Below are 14,347 nucleotides of genomic sequence, written 5' to 3'. Positions count from 1 at the left end.
GTTAATTGTAGGGTTTTTTGTAAATGTTCTTTATCAAGTTAAGGAAATCCCCTTTATTCCGAGTTCTCTGGATTTTTTTAAAAAATCATACATATTTTTTCTGCATCAACTATTACGGTAGTATGATTTTTCTTCTTTAACTTGTTAATATCACATATTATATTGATTATGGATTATTTGAAGTGTCTAGGTTCCAAGTGTTTGGAAATTTTCTAGTATCTTTCTGTTACTAGTTTCCAATTTGATTCCGTTGTGGTCAGAGAAAATACTTGGCATGATTTCATTTCTTTTAAATTTGTTGAGCTTGATTTTCTGGGCTAGGGTATGGTCTGTATAAAGCTAACCACTTAAAAATATAAAGCTAGGTGAGTAGGCAATACCATTCCATAGTTAATGCTGTTTTTAGTTGTATGAGAGCTGTGGGTTTTCCGCATACAAGATGTCTGGCAGATGTGGTGTTGGGTATTGACTGCCTTTTGAAGAAAAGAAAGTATTCTTAACTGAGTCATGAGTTTATAACCATAGGCTTAACAATAATAATAATAATATTAACACTACTCTTCATTAAGTATTTACATATACTCTGCTTACTGTGTTTAGGCAGACAGAACTAAACATTTTACGTGAATTATCTTATTCAATCCAACACATAGATACCATTGTTTTCACCATTTTTCAAACGCAGGAACTGGATGTCTAGAGGTAAGTACCTCTCTTGAGGTTATAATACCAGCTAAGTGGTAAACTCTCTTATAGCCCACATCTTATCATAGTCTGCAACTTAGCTGAATGGTAGTGATGCAGGTAAGATTCCCTAAGGGTTTTGGAAGGTGCCTCTAGTTTCCGTTTGAAAGGTCAGAATTTGCTGACAGTATTTTGAGTAGCTAAAGGTACATGTGAGGTAGCCTGTCATGTATGTCACCTTTGTAACCCTACCTGGCCTTCCCTAACTCAGGTTCCCTAGGATTTTGATATTTGCTTCCTCTGTTCTTTGCCAGGTACTGTATCTCATTTTCAGTACAATTAGTGACAACAGTAGCACTTATGACTTGTCTATGGAGGGTCACTATAAGGTTGGCCACTTTTACATAGTGATGAATAACTGTTAGACTGCTTTCTAATCTCTGACTCTTTGGTCCTCTGGTGTTTGGTATTGGAAACATCTCTTTTTTTTTTTTAATGTAATTTTATTGACTGCTTTAGTTCAGACAGGGTCCCAAAACACATACATTTTGGCAGGTTGTTGATTGCCTTTTTTTGTGTCTGGTTGGTTCATCATCTAATGTCTTATGATCAAAGGAAAGTCCAGTTCCCTTTAATTATTGGAGCAGAGAATATGAATTTTGGAGAAGTGTGTGCAGAAGGTAGAAATAAAATTCTGTTTTATCTTTTCCCCGTTGAGATGTTAAAGCTCACTTAAGAGCAGTTTAAAACTTTTTTATTATATCATTGATATTCCTTTTGATTACCCAGAACTGACAGTTACCATTTGAAATAAATTTGGGACTGACTATAGTAAAAGTCAGTTATGTGCAGACCAGCCTTCCAAGTTGGTCCATCAGGTTACTTCGAAGTGTTTCCGACACTAGTGGAGCTGAGAGTCCTAGTATCTAAGGAAACCTTTGCGTAGCAGTGAGAGCAGACAGTCCAGAGGTAGCATCAGAAGTCTGCTGTTCGAGAGGATGCCTTGACTGACTTTGATTAAACAAGGCGGGAGAGGCTGGGAGTGCGCTGAGCAATGTTGAGGCTCGTGAGGTGAGGTGAGGTGAGGAGCACGTACGTGGGAGTAGCCTACCTTCACATCTCAGCTCCTCCGTGTGCTGGCTCTGTGACTTAAGGCAGGTAATCTTGTTCCTCACTTGCTTTATCTGTGAAGTGGGGACAGCGACCCTGAAAGGTGGGTGGTGTTGTGAAGAGCAAATGAGTTAATACTTAGCACTGTACCTGGAACATAGGAAGTGCTCAGTAATTGAAAACTTTGATTGTTTGTGTTATATGTATTGCTTCTCAGATGGTGGTGTTGCTGTTGTGATTTTTGTTCACTGATGTATATATAGCCAGTACCTAGAATCGTGTTTAGGCATAGTAGACTTTTGATACATGAATGAATGATATACACAGAGTACTTGCCATGAGACCTGACATACAGTGAGTACTTAATACACTGAGTGTACAAGAGGTGGTGGCTGTAGACCAGCAGAAGATTAGAAGCAGTGGCCAGTGTAAGCCACTGACAGTGAAAATGGAAATAATTATAATCCTAATAGGTAAGACAGACCTAGCACATGCTCTGTGCCAGACATAGTTCTAAGAGCTTTATGTATACTAACTCATCTCATCCTCATAACTACACATTAAGGTAGCTACTATTATCGTGTCCATTTTACATATGAGGGTACTGAAGCGGAGGAACTTGCCCGAGTTACTGCTCCTAGTGAGTGATGGCATTGGAATTTGAACTCAGGAAGTCCAATCCAGGGGCCTTTCTCAAATTCTTTTGTTGAGAACCTACTGTGTGCTAGGCACTGTGCTGCGCAGACATGGCCTCTGCCCTCATGGAGTTTATATCTTAGGGCGGTAGCCAAAACACAAATTACAAATAACTAATGAGTGAAGAGAGAGTACTGCCTGAAGAGATAGGCTCCTGCTTTAAACTGAGTGGTCAGGCAAGGTCTTTCAGTGGAATGTAAGCTGTGATCTGGAACCAGCCAGACAAAGCATTCTGTACAGAGGGAGCAGAATTAGCAAAGGGCCTGAGGTGGGAAAGTGGTTGGCCTGTGTGCGTAACTGTCGAGGAGATGGAATTCTGGCATGGATGAGGAGTGGCTGTGTCTTACGGTTGCAGAGATCAGGCAGGGTCTTTCTAAGCACTGATTTTCATTCTGACTGCATTGGAGTACTCTATGTGGTAAACTAAGGGTTTAATCAGACTAGGTGACATTTATGATTTAAAAACATCACTGTTTTTATTTTTTAATTTTAAAAATTTATTTATTTATTTTTGGCTGCATTGGGTCTTCGTTGCTGCGCGCGGGCTTTCTCTAGTTGCGGCGAGTGGGGTCTACTCTGTTGCGGTGCGCGGGCTTCTCATTGCGGTGCACAGGCTCTAGACGCGGGCTTCAGTAGTTGTGGCTCATGGGCTCTAGTGCGCAGGCTCAGTAGTTGTGGCGCACTGGCTTAGTTGCTCCGTGGCACGTGGGATCTTCTCAGACCAGGGATCGAACCTGTGTCCCCTGCCTTGGCAGGCAGATTCTTAAGCACTGTGCCCCCAGGGAAGTCCCTAAAAACACCACTATTTAAATGCGTATGGGTGGGGGAGTTTGGAATAGGCGGAGGGGAGAATAGCCACTATTTAGGTCAAAGACCAGAGGACAGTGATCTGGAAGATGATTTTAAAAATGGCTCATGTTTACAAAGTACTTTGCATTGTTCTAAACATTTTACATCTGTTTGTTAGTTCTTCCTACAACCAGTGAGGTAGGTACTGTCACTTTTCCCATTTATAGATGAGGAAACTGAGGTAAAGGCTACCAAGCGGCAAGGCTGGGATTTGAATGCAGCCAGTGTGGTTCTGGTGGCTGTGCCTTTAACTGCCAGGCTCTATTGCCTTAGCAAGCTAAGTTCTTCCATCTGTGTGTCTCCCATCATGCATTAGCTGGCCACATTAGCTACAGTGAGCAAGGAACAAACTGCAGCCCATCTTTGGCTTTCTCCCCTCTCCCTCACCCCCGATCCATGGTCTCCCCATCTCTTTGCAGAGCTCTCCAGAGCATGTCTTCACTCTGGTCTCTTCCATCTTCATCACATAGGCACTTCCTGTCTCACTCTGACTTCTGCATCAGCCCTTGGGGACCAGCCCACTACCCCCCTTACCTCGGTAGATCCACACGCATGCCAGAGTGACCTTTTGTATCATGTGGCTGCCTTCCTTAAAACTGTGGGTTCTCCCAGGCTTGCGGGGTGGAGCTTAAACTCCGAAACTTGAGCCTTGACCCTCTGCAGGGGGAGCACCAGCAAGTCTCGTCCGCCTCTCCCCTGCCTTTCATTGCTTACAGGGAGGAGTGTGTGGTCAGCAGCAGGGGCAGAGACCACTTGAAGGTTAAGCTCACATTATAAAATAGTTGCCATTTGGTGTATATATCGATCTTCTGCGACTTTAATCAGTGAGAACTGGGGCCCTTGCAGCAGAACACGTCTAGTGTGTGTATATTGTGTGTTTTTGTTTATTTTGCTAACACTGAGTGTTTACTATGTGTTCAGCATGGAATGCTCTCCACGGAATAGTTTATTTCATCCTCACAACAGCACTGTGAAATGTAGGTCCTGTTCTCTGTATTTTACAGATGTGGAAACTGAAGTTAATAACTTAACTGTGTTCACATAGCTAGTAAGGGAAAGATTAGGGACTTGAATCTCAGTAGTCTGACTCCAGAACTGTTCCTGGTTACTGCACTGCACACACTAGCAGAAGAGAATTTGCCAGTGTGCACATTTGAGAAGCAGACCCTGCAACACAAATTTTACCAGAAACCGCCCCCAGGACTGGGATCATGTGTTCAAGGGAAACTTCTCACCCTTGAACTTTTATCTCACTGGATACCCAGTTTTAGTGGGTGACTGTATGTCTTTACATGACATAAAGGCGCAATTATACCCTTGACTTATGGTGGCACCACAGGGACTTCATCTAATACTTTAGTTACTCTCCACCCAGTAGTATTAGTACATCCATTTGCTGCTTCCTGTCCATCAAGTTAGGCATTGTTAGGCACTGCCACTAGAGCAGAAAACAAGACAGATGTGGAACTTAGTCTAGTGGGAGGAGATTAAGGCTCACACAGTTAGATGGATAGTTACGAACAGGGCATGGTGCTGTGTGGCAAGGCTAAGTCAGTGCTCTGAGAGCAGATAATGGGGCCCTGACTAGCCAAGTCTGAAGGAAGCGACATTGAAGCTGAGACCAAATGAAGTAAAGTAACAAGCCAGGTCAAGATCTGGAGGAAGGGAGTTCAAACAGAGGGAACAGCAAGCACCATGGTGCTGTGACAGGAGAGAGCATGGTGTGCACCAGGGACAAAATGAAGGCCAGAGGGGCCAGGTGCAGGGTGCCAGCGTGGAGAGAGCCTTGTCAGCGGTCTTAGTTTTTATCCTAAGAGCAAGTGGAAGCTACGGGAGAGTTCCAGATGTCAGTCATTACTTCACCGTCACATAATCTTGAGTTCACTTCTCAGACTCTGTGCTAGGCAAGGCGAGGAGTCTGCCGTCAGACAGGGCTGCAGAGGCATCAATTACCATTCAAAAATCGTAAGTCAGTGAGTGAAGGACTGTGATGGAGATATGAATGGTATGAGTAAGAGCACAGCTCTGGTCGAATGGCGGGAATTCCAGAAAGAAGAGAGAAGAGCTTTCTGTGCTGTAGGAACAGTTGTGTCCAAAAGGTAGGATTGCAGAGAACAGGGCAGGTTCTGAGAAGACCCACACAGTCTTGAGCTTAGAGCAGGTTGACTCAGCCTGGAGAGATGGGAGGAGAAAAGAGTGCTAGGGCCTTGCTTACAGAGAGGTAGGTCAGGGGTCCAAGTACCACTTTGAAGCCAGCAGAGGTCTCCAAGGAGAGGAATGGCTTTATTACTTTGTAGGTTGGTGGCTTTGGCAGCAGAGTGGAGGAGGCTGAAGAGGGAAGCAACTCAGACCCTATTAGGAGCTCTGTACCGGTGTGTGGAGGCCACCAGGCTCTGACCGCGGGCACTGGCAGTGGGAGCAGCATGGAGGAGGCAGATTCTGGCAGCTTCTGGGAGAATGTTGGGAAATGCCTGGGCTTCTGAGCCCAGCAGACCTGGGTTCAGATCTTGACTCTGCCACTCGCTAGCTTGTGAGATCTCAGTGTCTGTGTGCCTTAGTTTCCTGAGCAATACAGTGGGCGTGCATGACTGCTACCTTACAGGCCGTTGGGGGACATTGATTGAGCACTTCCTGGGGCCTTCTAAGGCTTTGTGTGTATTAGCTCTCTTACTCTTTCTACCCTGGGAGGTGCCTGGTGAATTAGGTACTGTGATCGTCAGTATTTGACACATGAAGAGACTGAAGTTCAAAGAGGTTATAGAACTTGCCCGAGATCACATTGGATTCGGGGTGCTGGGGAGTGGCCCACACTGTTAGCCACTCTGCTTAAAATACCTGTGACAGAGAATAACTAACTGGGGAGGAGCTCGAGACAGCCCTTTGAAGAGATGACAGCTGAGCTGAGACCTGATGTGTGAGAATGCCCCAGGCATCTTGTGAAGAGCAGGGGCAGAGCCTGGCAGAGAAAAAGCTTTCCAAGGAGAGAATGGAGATCAGTGTGCCTGGAGCAGAGTGAGCCAAAGAGAGGGGAGCAGGGACTCAGGGGACAGGGAGTGAAGGGCGGAGGACAGACCGCTGATGTATCCCATAACCTTGGGGGTTGTGGCAAAGGCTTGGATTTTATTCCGAGAGGAGTGGGAAGTCACTTGGGAAGTTTTAATGGTATTTACGTGATCTGTTGGAGGATTTCGAAGAATCACTCTGGCAGTCGTGTGGAAGGGATTGTCAACCATGTGGGAGACTTTCTTCCACAGTCCATAGGAAAGGTGCTGGTGACAGGCTTTACAGTGGCGGGCTGGACAGTGGAGAGAAATGGACAGAGGTGTTAGAGGAGAGCTGATCGGACCTGCTGGTGGCCTGGGTGTGATGAGGGAAAGAAGAGTCGGGGTGTTGTGTGGGTTTTTAGTTTGAGAAGATGAGCAGAGTCATTTACCCAAAAGGGGGAAGATTTTGGGGGGCAGGGTGGAAGGCAAAGCTCTCTTGGACGTGCTTGTTTGATTTGAGATGTATGAAAGACATCCAGATGGCAGTGTCTTAATAGGGAGGGAGTTGGATTTGTGAGTCTAGACAGAGCTCGGGAGCCGTCTGGGCTAGAGATAGAAATGTGGGAGTCGTTGGCATGTAGAAGTTTGGGTGTGTGGGAGAAGGGAGACGCACAGGGTACTGCAAAGGTGAAATGCTTTGCTACGGTGCTCAAGTTTTGTTGTTGGGCACAGGCCTCAAAATGGGGATGGCAGCACCAAAGTAACTGTTCAGGACAGGCTTTGGCCAGAGGGCCTTCAGTCTGCATGGGACTGTGAAGGTTCTGCACACATGTGCTCATGTGTCCATGTGCGTAAACCCAGTCCTTCCTACGCTGCTGGCCTGGGGTCTCCAAAATACGTGACGGCCTTGGTGTGGGTGCCGGGCCACTCACTGATTGGAAGGTTAGGGTGACCTGAAACCTGAGAAAGATTTAGGGCTTACACGTGATAAAATCCATTCTTTCAAATTAGGTCAGAGTCCATGGGGTCAAGTACAGTTTTAAAACTTTCATTGTATTTCATATAATGGTTTAAGTTGTATATTTAAAGAAAATTTTGTAAACTTTTTTTAAAATTCAGTAGGAACTCATTTTAACTCAATAGGAACTCTGTTTTCCGTCATAAATGAAGCTTTTCCCTTCTTGCATTTGGGCAAGTTCCATGTGTTAATTTGTAGATGGGCTGATTGTGAACTTACACTTGGAAAGTATTCAGAAACATACATACTGTCGCTCACAAAAATTATTTCATTTTCTCTGTTACCACAACATTCCACACGCTGTTCCTGTTGCTAAGGCCTCTGGAATGTCCTAATTCAGAAAAAGGATATAAACTCCTTTTTTTCCCCCAAAGAAGACATTTTATTTAAATTATTTTGTATCCTTTAGCTTACGTCCAAATATGGATATCTGAAAGTAAAGAATTCAGAAAGCTAAAATTAAAGTTGCTTTAGGTTCTCCGAACAGGAACTTGATTTCATAGGGTAGCATGAAGTGCGTTTAAATGTACCATGTTTTTTTCCACAGGGATTGTGTATGTGTGTGTGGGGGGGGGGGGTGTGGGTGTGCGTGGAATTGAGGTCACAGATGGTGCAAAAACCTCAGTTTGAGTCCTGGTTGTACTTTTTTGCTGGGTGAAATTAGACAAGTTCTTGTCTCCATCGGTAAAATGAAGATTATATTGAAGGATAAACCTTATGAAGAGTGCTTAGCTGAGAACCTGGCACAGAGTGGTCTCTCAGAGAATGCCAACTGTTTATCATTATGATTATCATCTTTATTGTCATCAATTGCAAATAATTATAAGTTATTGAGGAAATTGAACCTTTTTACAGAAGTATAAATTCTTGGTCCCTCACAGAATGACCCCTACTCACTTAGTTTTATTAGTATTTCTGAGTCTCACAAAAGGATCAAAGGAATCAGAACAAAAAAAGAACAGTTTTCTACATAAACATCATTGTGGCCAGTTAAATTTTTATTATTTGCAAGGATTTATACAGTTTTTAATTTTTTACAATTGGCTTATTTATAAAGGGGTGGGAAGCTAGTCCCCAGCAATATCTGGTATCTGGCAAAGTGACATATTTTAAACAGCATCGCTTGTAATAGAGTGCTGTGAGAAATCACACAAACCAGGCACATTGCCGAGGCCTAAGTCTAAACTGAGACCACTTAATTTAATACTTTAACTACTGTTTAATTAATAAAACTGATCAAGTTGATTTCATTAATGAAACTGTTGATTTGATGTGTATAGGCATTTCATACTTTTCAGCTGTAAGTTATGAATGTTTTGCCATTTCTGTAATTCATACTTAATTGTCCTGTGTCAGAATGATTTAGCATAGGGATATATGGAACTTAAAGTAAACTACTTTAAATTTTTATTTTTAAAACTGAAATGTTGGGACTTTCCTGACAGTCTGGTGGTTAAGACTCTGTGCTTCCAATGCAGGGGGGAGCGGGTTCAATCCCTGATTGGGGAACTAAGATCTTACGTGCCACGGGGCATGGCCAAAAAAAGAAAAAGAAAAAAGGAAATGTCATGTCAAACTGTAGCCATTGAAAATGGCTTATTACTTGTTGATCATTGCATGGATATAACCTTTCCCCTTCTCCCACATGTACTATTTTTAACTCAATGTGGGCATGCTTTCCAGGAAAATAGCACATTGTTTGGCTCTTATTTTTCGTGAAATTGTTAAGCTTAGTCACAGAAGTCAGCAGTCTGTTAGAAACTTCTTCTGTTGTCTTATCAGTTTATTCCGTCAAAGGTGTTCAGCCCTGACATTCAACTTGTTGGAGTTGGAATCTGGAAGGAATTTCTAGAAATCATATTCCTTCGGTCTTCAAGGGACCAAATTCAACCCATTGTTGTGAGTCAGAATCAAATCTCAGCTATTGACTTAGACAAAGTAGTTCACCTTTCTGTGAATCAGTTTACTCCTCTCCAGAGCAGGGTTATAAGGGTATCTACCCAAGTAGTTGTGAGGATAAAATGAGATCGGAGCACGTAGAACCTGCTCAGTGCTGCTGCTGCATCCCGGAATCGTGTTGGTCCCTGGTATATTTCAGGTTCACAGCTAGCTATCTGTGCAGTTCAGTGTAATAGAAACTGTTTAAGAAAATCTGACCTATAGCTGTGTGTAGATATTATTAGATCCGTAATTTGACATTTTAGAGATTATCATCACTTTACATCACCTCGGGGCATTTTCTGTTTCCTTTAAAACCACCAAGCCCACCCAAGCTGGAGAAAGTGTGAAATTAAATCTTAACAGGAAAGAAAGCAGATGCTAATCAGCTTTTTGGATCTTTCTTCCCTCTTTAAACTTGGTATTTGGTCTACTAAAATATTTGCCTAATTGAAATGTGCTAATTATCCATTCATTGCAGATGTTCTAAATAGTGCTTATAGTGTAAAATGCCAAGTCTGAAATATTTAAAAGATTTAGATTCTGGATTTGAACTGTTAGCTCTGTTCCCTGGATTGTTACTAATAATTAATTGTCCAGTTAGGACTTTTTAGTTAACCATATATTACCAGGTATCAAGTTACTGTACTTCGTTTTCATGTATATGCAGATAGTCTAGTTTTACATTTGTATTTTAATTAACTTCTTAGTACAAAAAAAATCCAACTTGTATCTTGCCCTGTTCTGGTAACTGAACTGAGATTAATGTATGAAATGTTGTGCTTGTACTGAGGTTCTTTCTGTCCAGTGGCATCAGTGTGCAAGCAAAGGACTAGAGGTTAGTTGTGACCTGAAGAAAAAAAAGTACGAAAATCATTTTCTTTGTATTACATGCTGACAAAACCAGCAGTTTTACTCTTCAGTGAAACCTCTGCTTCCTTTCTTAATGGTTGCATAGAACGCAGAGACCAGATGGCTGGAATAGAATGCATAGTTAACCAAACAAAACCATTAGATGCTACAGCTTTGTGAATTGCTAGGCATTTTATGTGGTTGCAGATTCTTCCTCATAACCCTTGGTAGAGTTCATCTAAAGTTGCTTTATTGTGTGAATGTATTCATTGTTCGCATTTTAAAAGATTTGTCTGGTTTACCTCATACTAATGATTTCTCGTGCATTTTACTTTAACCCTTTATAACGGTGTTTCTGTAAGCCTGATTTGATTTCTCTGTTTTAATAGTCATGGTGTGTCACATCAGTTACTTTTAAACTGGAACAACTTTTATCCTGTGTACTTTATCATAAGGCAGCTCCTTTAGAAAGTGTTGCCACCCCAGATGGTTTCATATTAACAGGAACCACATGAGTGAGTGATGCTCTCTTTCTTTATTGCAGACATGCCAATATTTGGTCTCTGTCCAGCCCACGATGATTTCTACTTGGTGGTGTGTAACGACTGTAATCAGGTTGTCAAACCGCAGGCATTTCAATCACATTATGGTAAGTGCTTAACCATTTAAAAATCATTATTAGAGGGTAAAAGGTAGAGCAGTATTAAACCAGTGACAGCATGGGTAGGCTATAATACCCCTCCCCCTGTCAGGAAGTAGGTTTTCTAATTCATTGAATGGGTTAATGCCTATCAGATGTTGGGTATTTTCTGAATTTTCTTGAAAGGGATGTGCATTTTCTGATTTTTATTAAAATTAGACAGGGAAAAAGTGTACTTTATAAAATCTTTGTTGAAATATTGCATCAGTGTAGTAAAAGGTTTGTTTCCTTCTAGATCCCACGGTTGTGAATTCAGTGGTTGGTAAAATTATATATACACACACAGAGTATAGAGGCATGGCTTTTTTAAAGGAAATGTGATTTTGAAATGTCCAAGTTCAGTAGTTCTAAATGTATCTTGATGTTGTAATTTGTGAATGTGATGAAGCTATGCTATCTTGCCCCATCAAAATGCGCATGTACTTAGAATGAAGCATTGTGACTTCAGGAGTTTCATGAACCTCTGAGCTGTCCCTGTTCTTTTAGGCTCCAAGCCTGTTGTTATCTGATGTCAATCATGTGAGAATCCAAATAAGCTTGTTTTTCCATTGTCATAATGCTGCCTAAAGTGTTTTAAAAAAATTCCGATCATAAAACTTAATTTTATATCCAGTTAGATTCAGTAACAACTCGAAAGTATTTGAGTGCCCACCTTGTTTCAGGCATTGGGGATGTGGTATCATTCCTACCTCCGTGGAGTTTAAAATCTAGCTGGAGAGAAAGGCAAAACTAACGAGACACATTTTTTTAAATGACTGCAAGTTGTTTTGTCATTGTCCTCATGACTACAAATGCAAGCTTGAGACAGGGAAGAACAACAGGGTCTTTCTGTAATAGCGTGTTCAAGCAAAGCCTCTAAGGAGGTGACCCTGGGGACCTGAGCCCTAAGTGATGAGAGGGAGCCACCCATGTGGCGATCTGGAATAAAAGTATTTGATACAGAGGGGAGAGCCGGTGCCCAGACTTGAAGAAGGCTAGTGAAGTTGGTGAGGGAAGTAGAGACTTGGGAAGTCAGACCTTTTGAACCAGGACCCTGTTCATGTACAGGCTTGTAGGCCAGAGGAAGAAGCCGCTTGGGGGCATTGGAAAGTTTATGTAAGGGAGTAACACAGGACCATCTCACTGGTTGACTTGCTGAGTGTAGACTGTGGGAGAAGGGTAGAAGCAGGGAGAATGGTTCAGAGGTGAAGATGATAATAGACTAAGGCTAAGTGGGGGAGTAGAGCTGGGGACACAGCCTAGCTAGCTTTGAACCTACAGGGCTTTCTGTCGGGCTGGATGCAGTTGTAAGAGTCAGTGTCATAATCAACATCCCACCTCTTACCCCAAGGAATCTTTTTTGTAATTATAAAAAGTTCTTTGAGTTTGTGGTTCTCAGTGAGGCCTGGGAGTAGGCACCAGAGTGAGTACAAAGCTGAATAAGATACTGTCTCCTTGCTGAAGACTCTTAAGTGGCCAGTATCAGAAAAGGCAGTTAGTTGCCAAGTATTTTGGAGTTAAGGATTCTGAAGCCAGACTAGACTGGATTTAAATCTAAACTTGCAAGAACCATAGGTTAGTTCTTTGTCTTGAGCAAGTTTTTCCAACCTTGGCTTCCTTTGTTATAATGTGGGGACAGTAATAGCAACCTCACTGGTTTCCAGAGAGGGTGAAATGAAACAGCATGGTGAAGCCCCTCATGCAGTGCCTGACAGTTGATAGGTATGAGAGAGAAAAAAGGGTACAGCCGTAGATACAGGAGGATGTGGCGAAAGTCGTAAAACAGTCCAAGTTCTTAAGAATAAGGAGGGGCACAGATTGCTTCTCGCACAGTAACTCAGAGCAGGCTTCTTAAAGGAAACAGCCTTCACATTAGGCTATTCGGAAGAGCAGAATGGATTGTTTTTCCCATGTGCACATTTTTTCCCGTCAATTTTTAGGTGTGTAATACATACATGTCCATTGTGGAAAATGCAGAAAATACTTAAAAAAAATCAACTATAATACCCTAAAGTTGGAAGTGTTTTGATGGATGGACAGGGCTGCCACATACAGCTGCACAGCTTGTGCACTGAACAGCCATGTTTGGTGGCTCCAGGTTGGCAGCAGGGATGATGGGAGCAAGTGCAGAGGCAGGAAATTCCAGGCTGTGTGGAATGTACTCCACGGAGTCTCCATTGGCCGGAGCTGGTGTACCCATGTGTGGAAAAGCTGTGTGCAAAGGCAGCCTGGGGCTGCTCAGAGAGACTCAGTGCCATCAGACACCCCTGGCCTTGATATGTCGGTGGGGACCTATTGCAGGTTTTTTAGCACCTGAGTGATGTGACTTAGTGATGCTCTAGAGAATGGGCAAAGTGGATTAGAAAGGAGTGTGAAAACAGCTGCTGTTTGTACCAAGGCCCACTTAAAGGTGTTACCTCTTGCAGGACTTCCTGAGGCAGAAGGGGGCCCTCTTGGTCCCCTCTTCCAGAAGCACTTCACTCAGTTACATACAGCACGTTTCATGGAGATGATTTTATTTCTCTTCCTCTGTCTCTCTCATAGAATGTCTGTGTATTGGGGGCGGGGTGTGGGTGAGGGGAGGGAGTGTCTTAAAATCATATTTCTGCTCTTTTTATCTACCAATATGTAGCATACACAGTGTCTGCTAATAAGGTACTTGTTCAGTGACAAAGCAATCGTGGTAACTTCCAAAGTAGAAGAAGGTGTGGTGTGAATGCAGGATTTACATACATAATCCAGTGCCGTTTGTCAGCCAGGCAGGAAATGCAACTGATAAAGGCCCCTGGGTGGGGACTTTGGACCCTCTTGTGGCAAGGGAAATTTAAAGCTGTAAGAAAGAAGAGAGTCTGGCAGAAGGATGAGGGTCAGGTGCTGAGAGAGGGATTCAGCTGGGAAGTGTAGAAGGAGGTCCCTCTTTGGGAGCAGCAGCCAAGGAGAAGGCTGATGGAAAAAACAGGAGGTTGGGAGATGGATAGTTGTGTGGGCTTGGGGGCAACTCCACGCAGTGGAGGAAGGCACCATGTGATGGCTCTCGGCTGGTTCGGGAGTAACATCTTACTCACCTGGAAAGGAGAGGCAGTCAGGGGACCAGGACCAAGAACCATTCCCAATGTTGCCAGTGTCTCTTCTGTGTTTGGGGTGAGGGGCTGTAACAGGAAGAAGTATTTGGAACCCGTTCTTCTTTGTTGTCATTCCAGAAGGCTTATCACTACATGTTTGTTTTCCAGAGTTAACACCAAAAGACCAAAAATGTTTTTGAAATTGAAGAAATTTCTACAATCTGTTTATGACTATATTAGGAAGAACTCATACCTGCTAAAGGAGAGATTCTACTGTCTTATCTTTTTTTTTTTTTTGCGGTACGCGGGCCTCTCACTGTTGTGGTCTCTCCCGTTGTGGAGCACAGGCTCCGGACGCGCAGGCTCAGCGGCCATGGCTCACGGGCTCAGCCGCTCCGCGGCATGTGGGATCTTCCCGGACCGGGGCACGAACCCATGTCTCCTGCCATCGGCAGGCGGACTCTCAACCACTGCG

The 14,347-nt window shown here is 43.2% G+C and overlaps 1 protein-coding gene across 1 annotated transcript in view; it reads left to right on the top strand.

The window, feature by feature from the left end:
• ATXN7 (ataxin 7) overlaps window positions 1–14,347 on the top strand; it is a 126,462-nt gene that overhangs the window by 68,488 nt on the left and 43,627 nt on the right. The window contains 1 exon segment of the mRNA XM_060161423.1: window positions 10,676–10,780. Coding sequence (XP_060017406.1) covers window positions 10,676–10,780 — 105 coding nt within the window.

Source organism: Lagenorhynchus albirostris, chromosome 10 (genome assembly GCF_949774975.1).
Source record: "Lagenorhynchus albirostris chromosome 10, mLagAlb1.1, whole genome shotgun sequence".
Lineage (NCBI taxonomy): Eukaryota > Metazoa > Chordata > Mammalia > Artiodactyla > Delphinidae > Lagenorhynchus > Lagenorhynchus albirostris.
The sequence above is the reverse complement of the archived record's forward strand: the minus strand, read 5'-3'. Positions and strand labels throughout refer to the sequence as shown.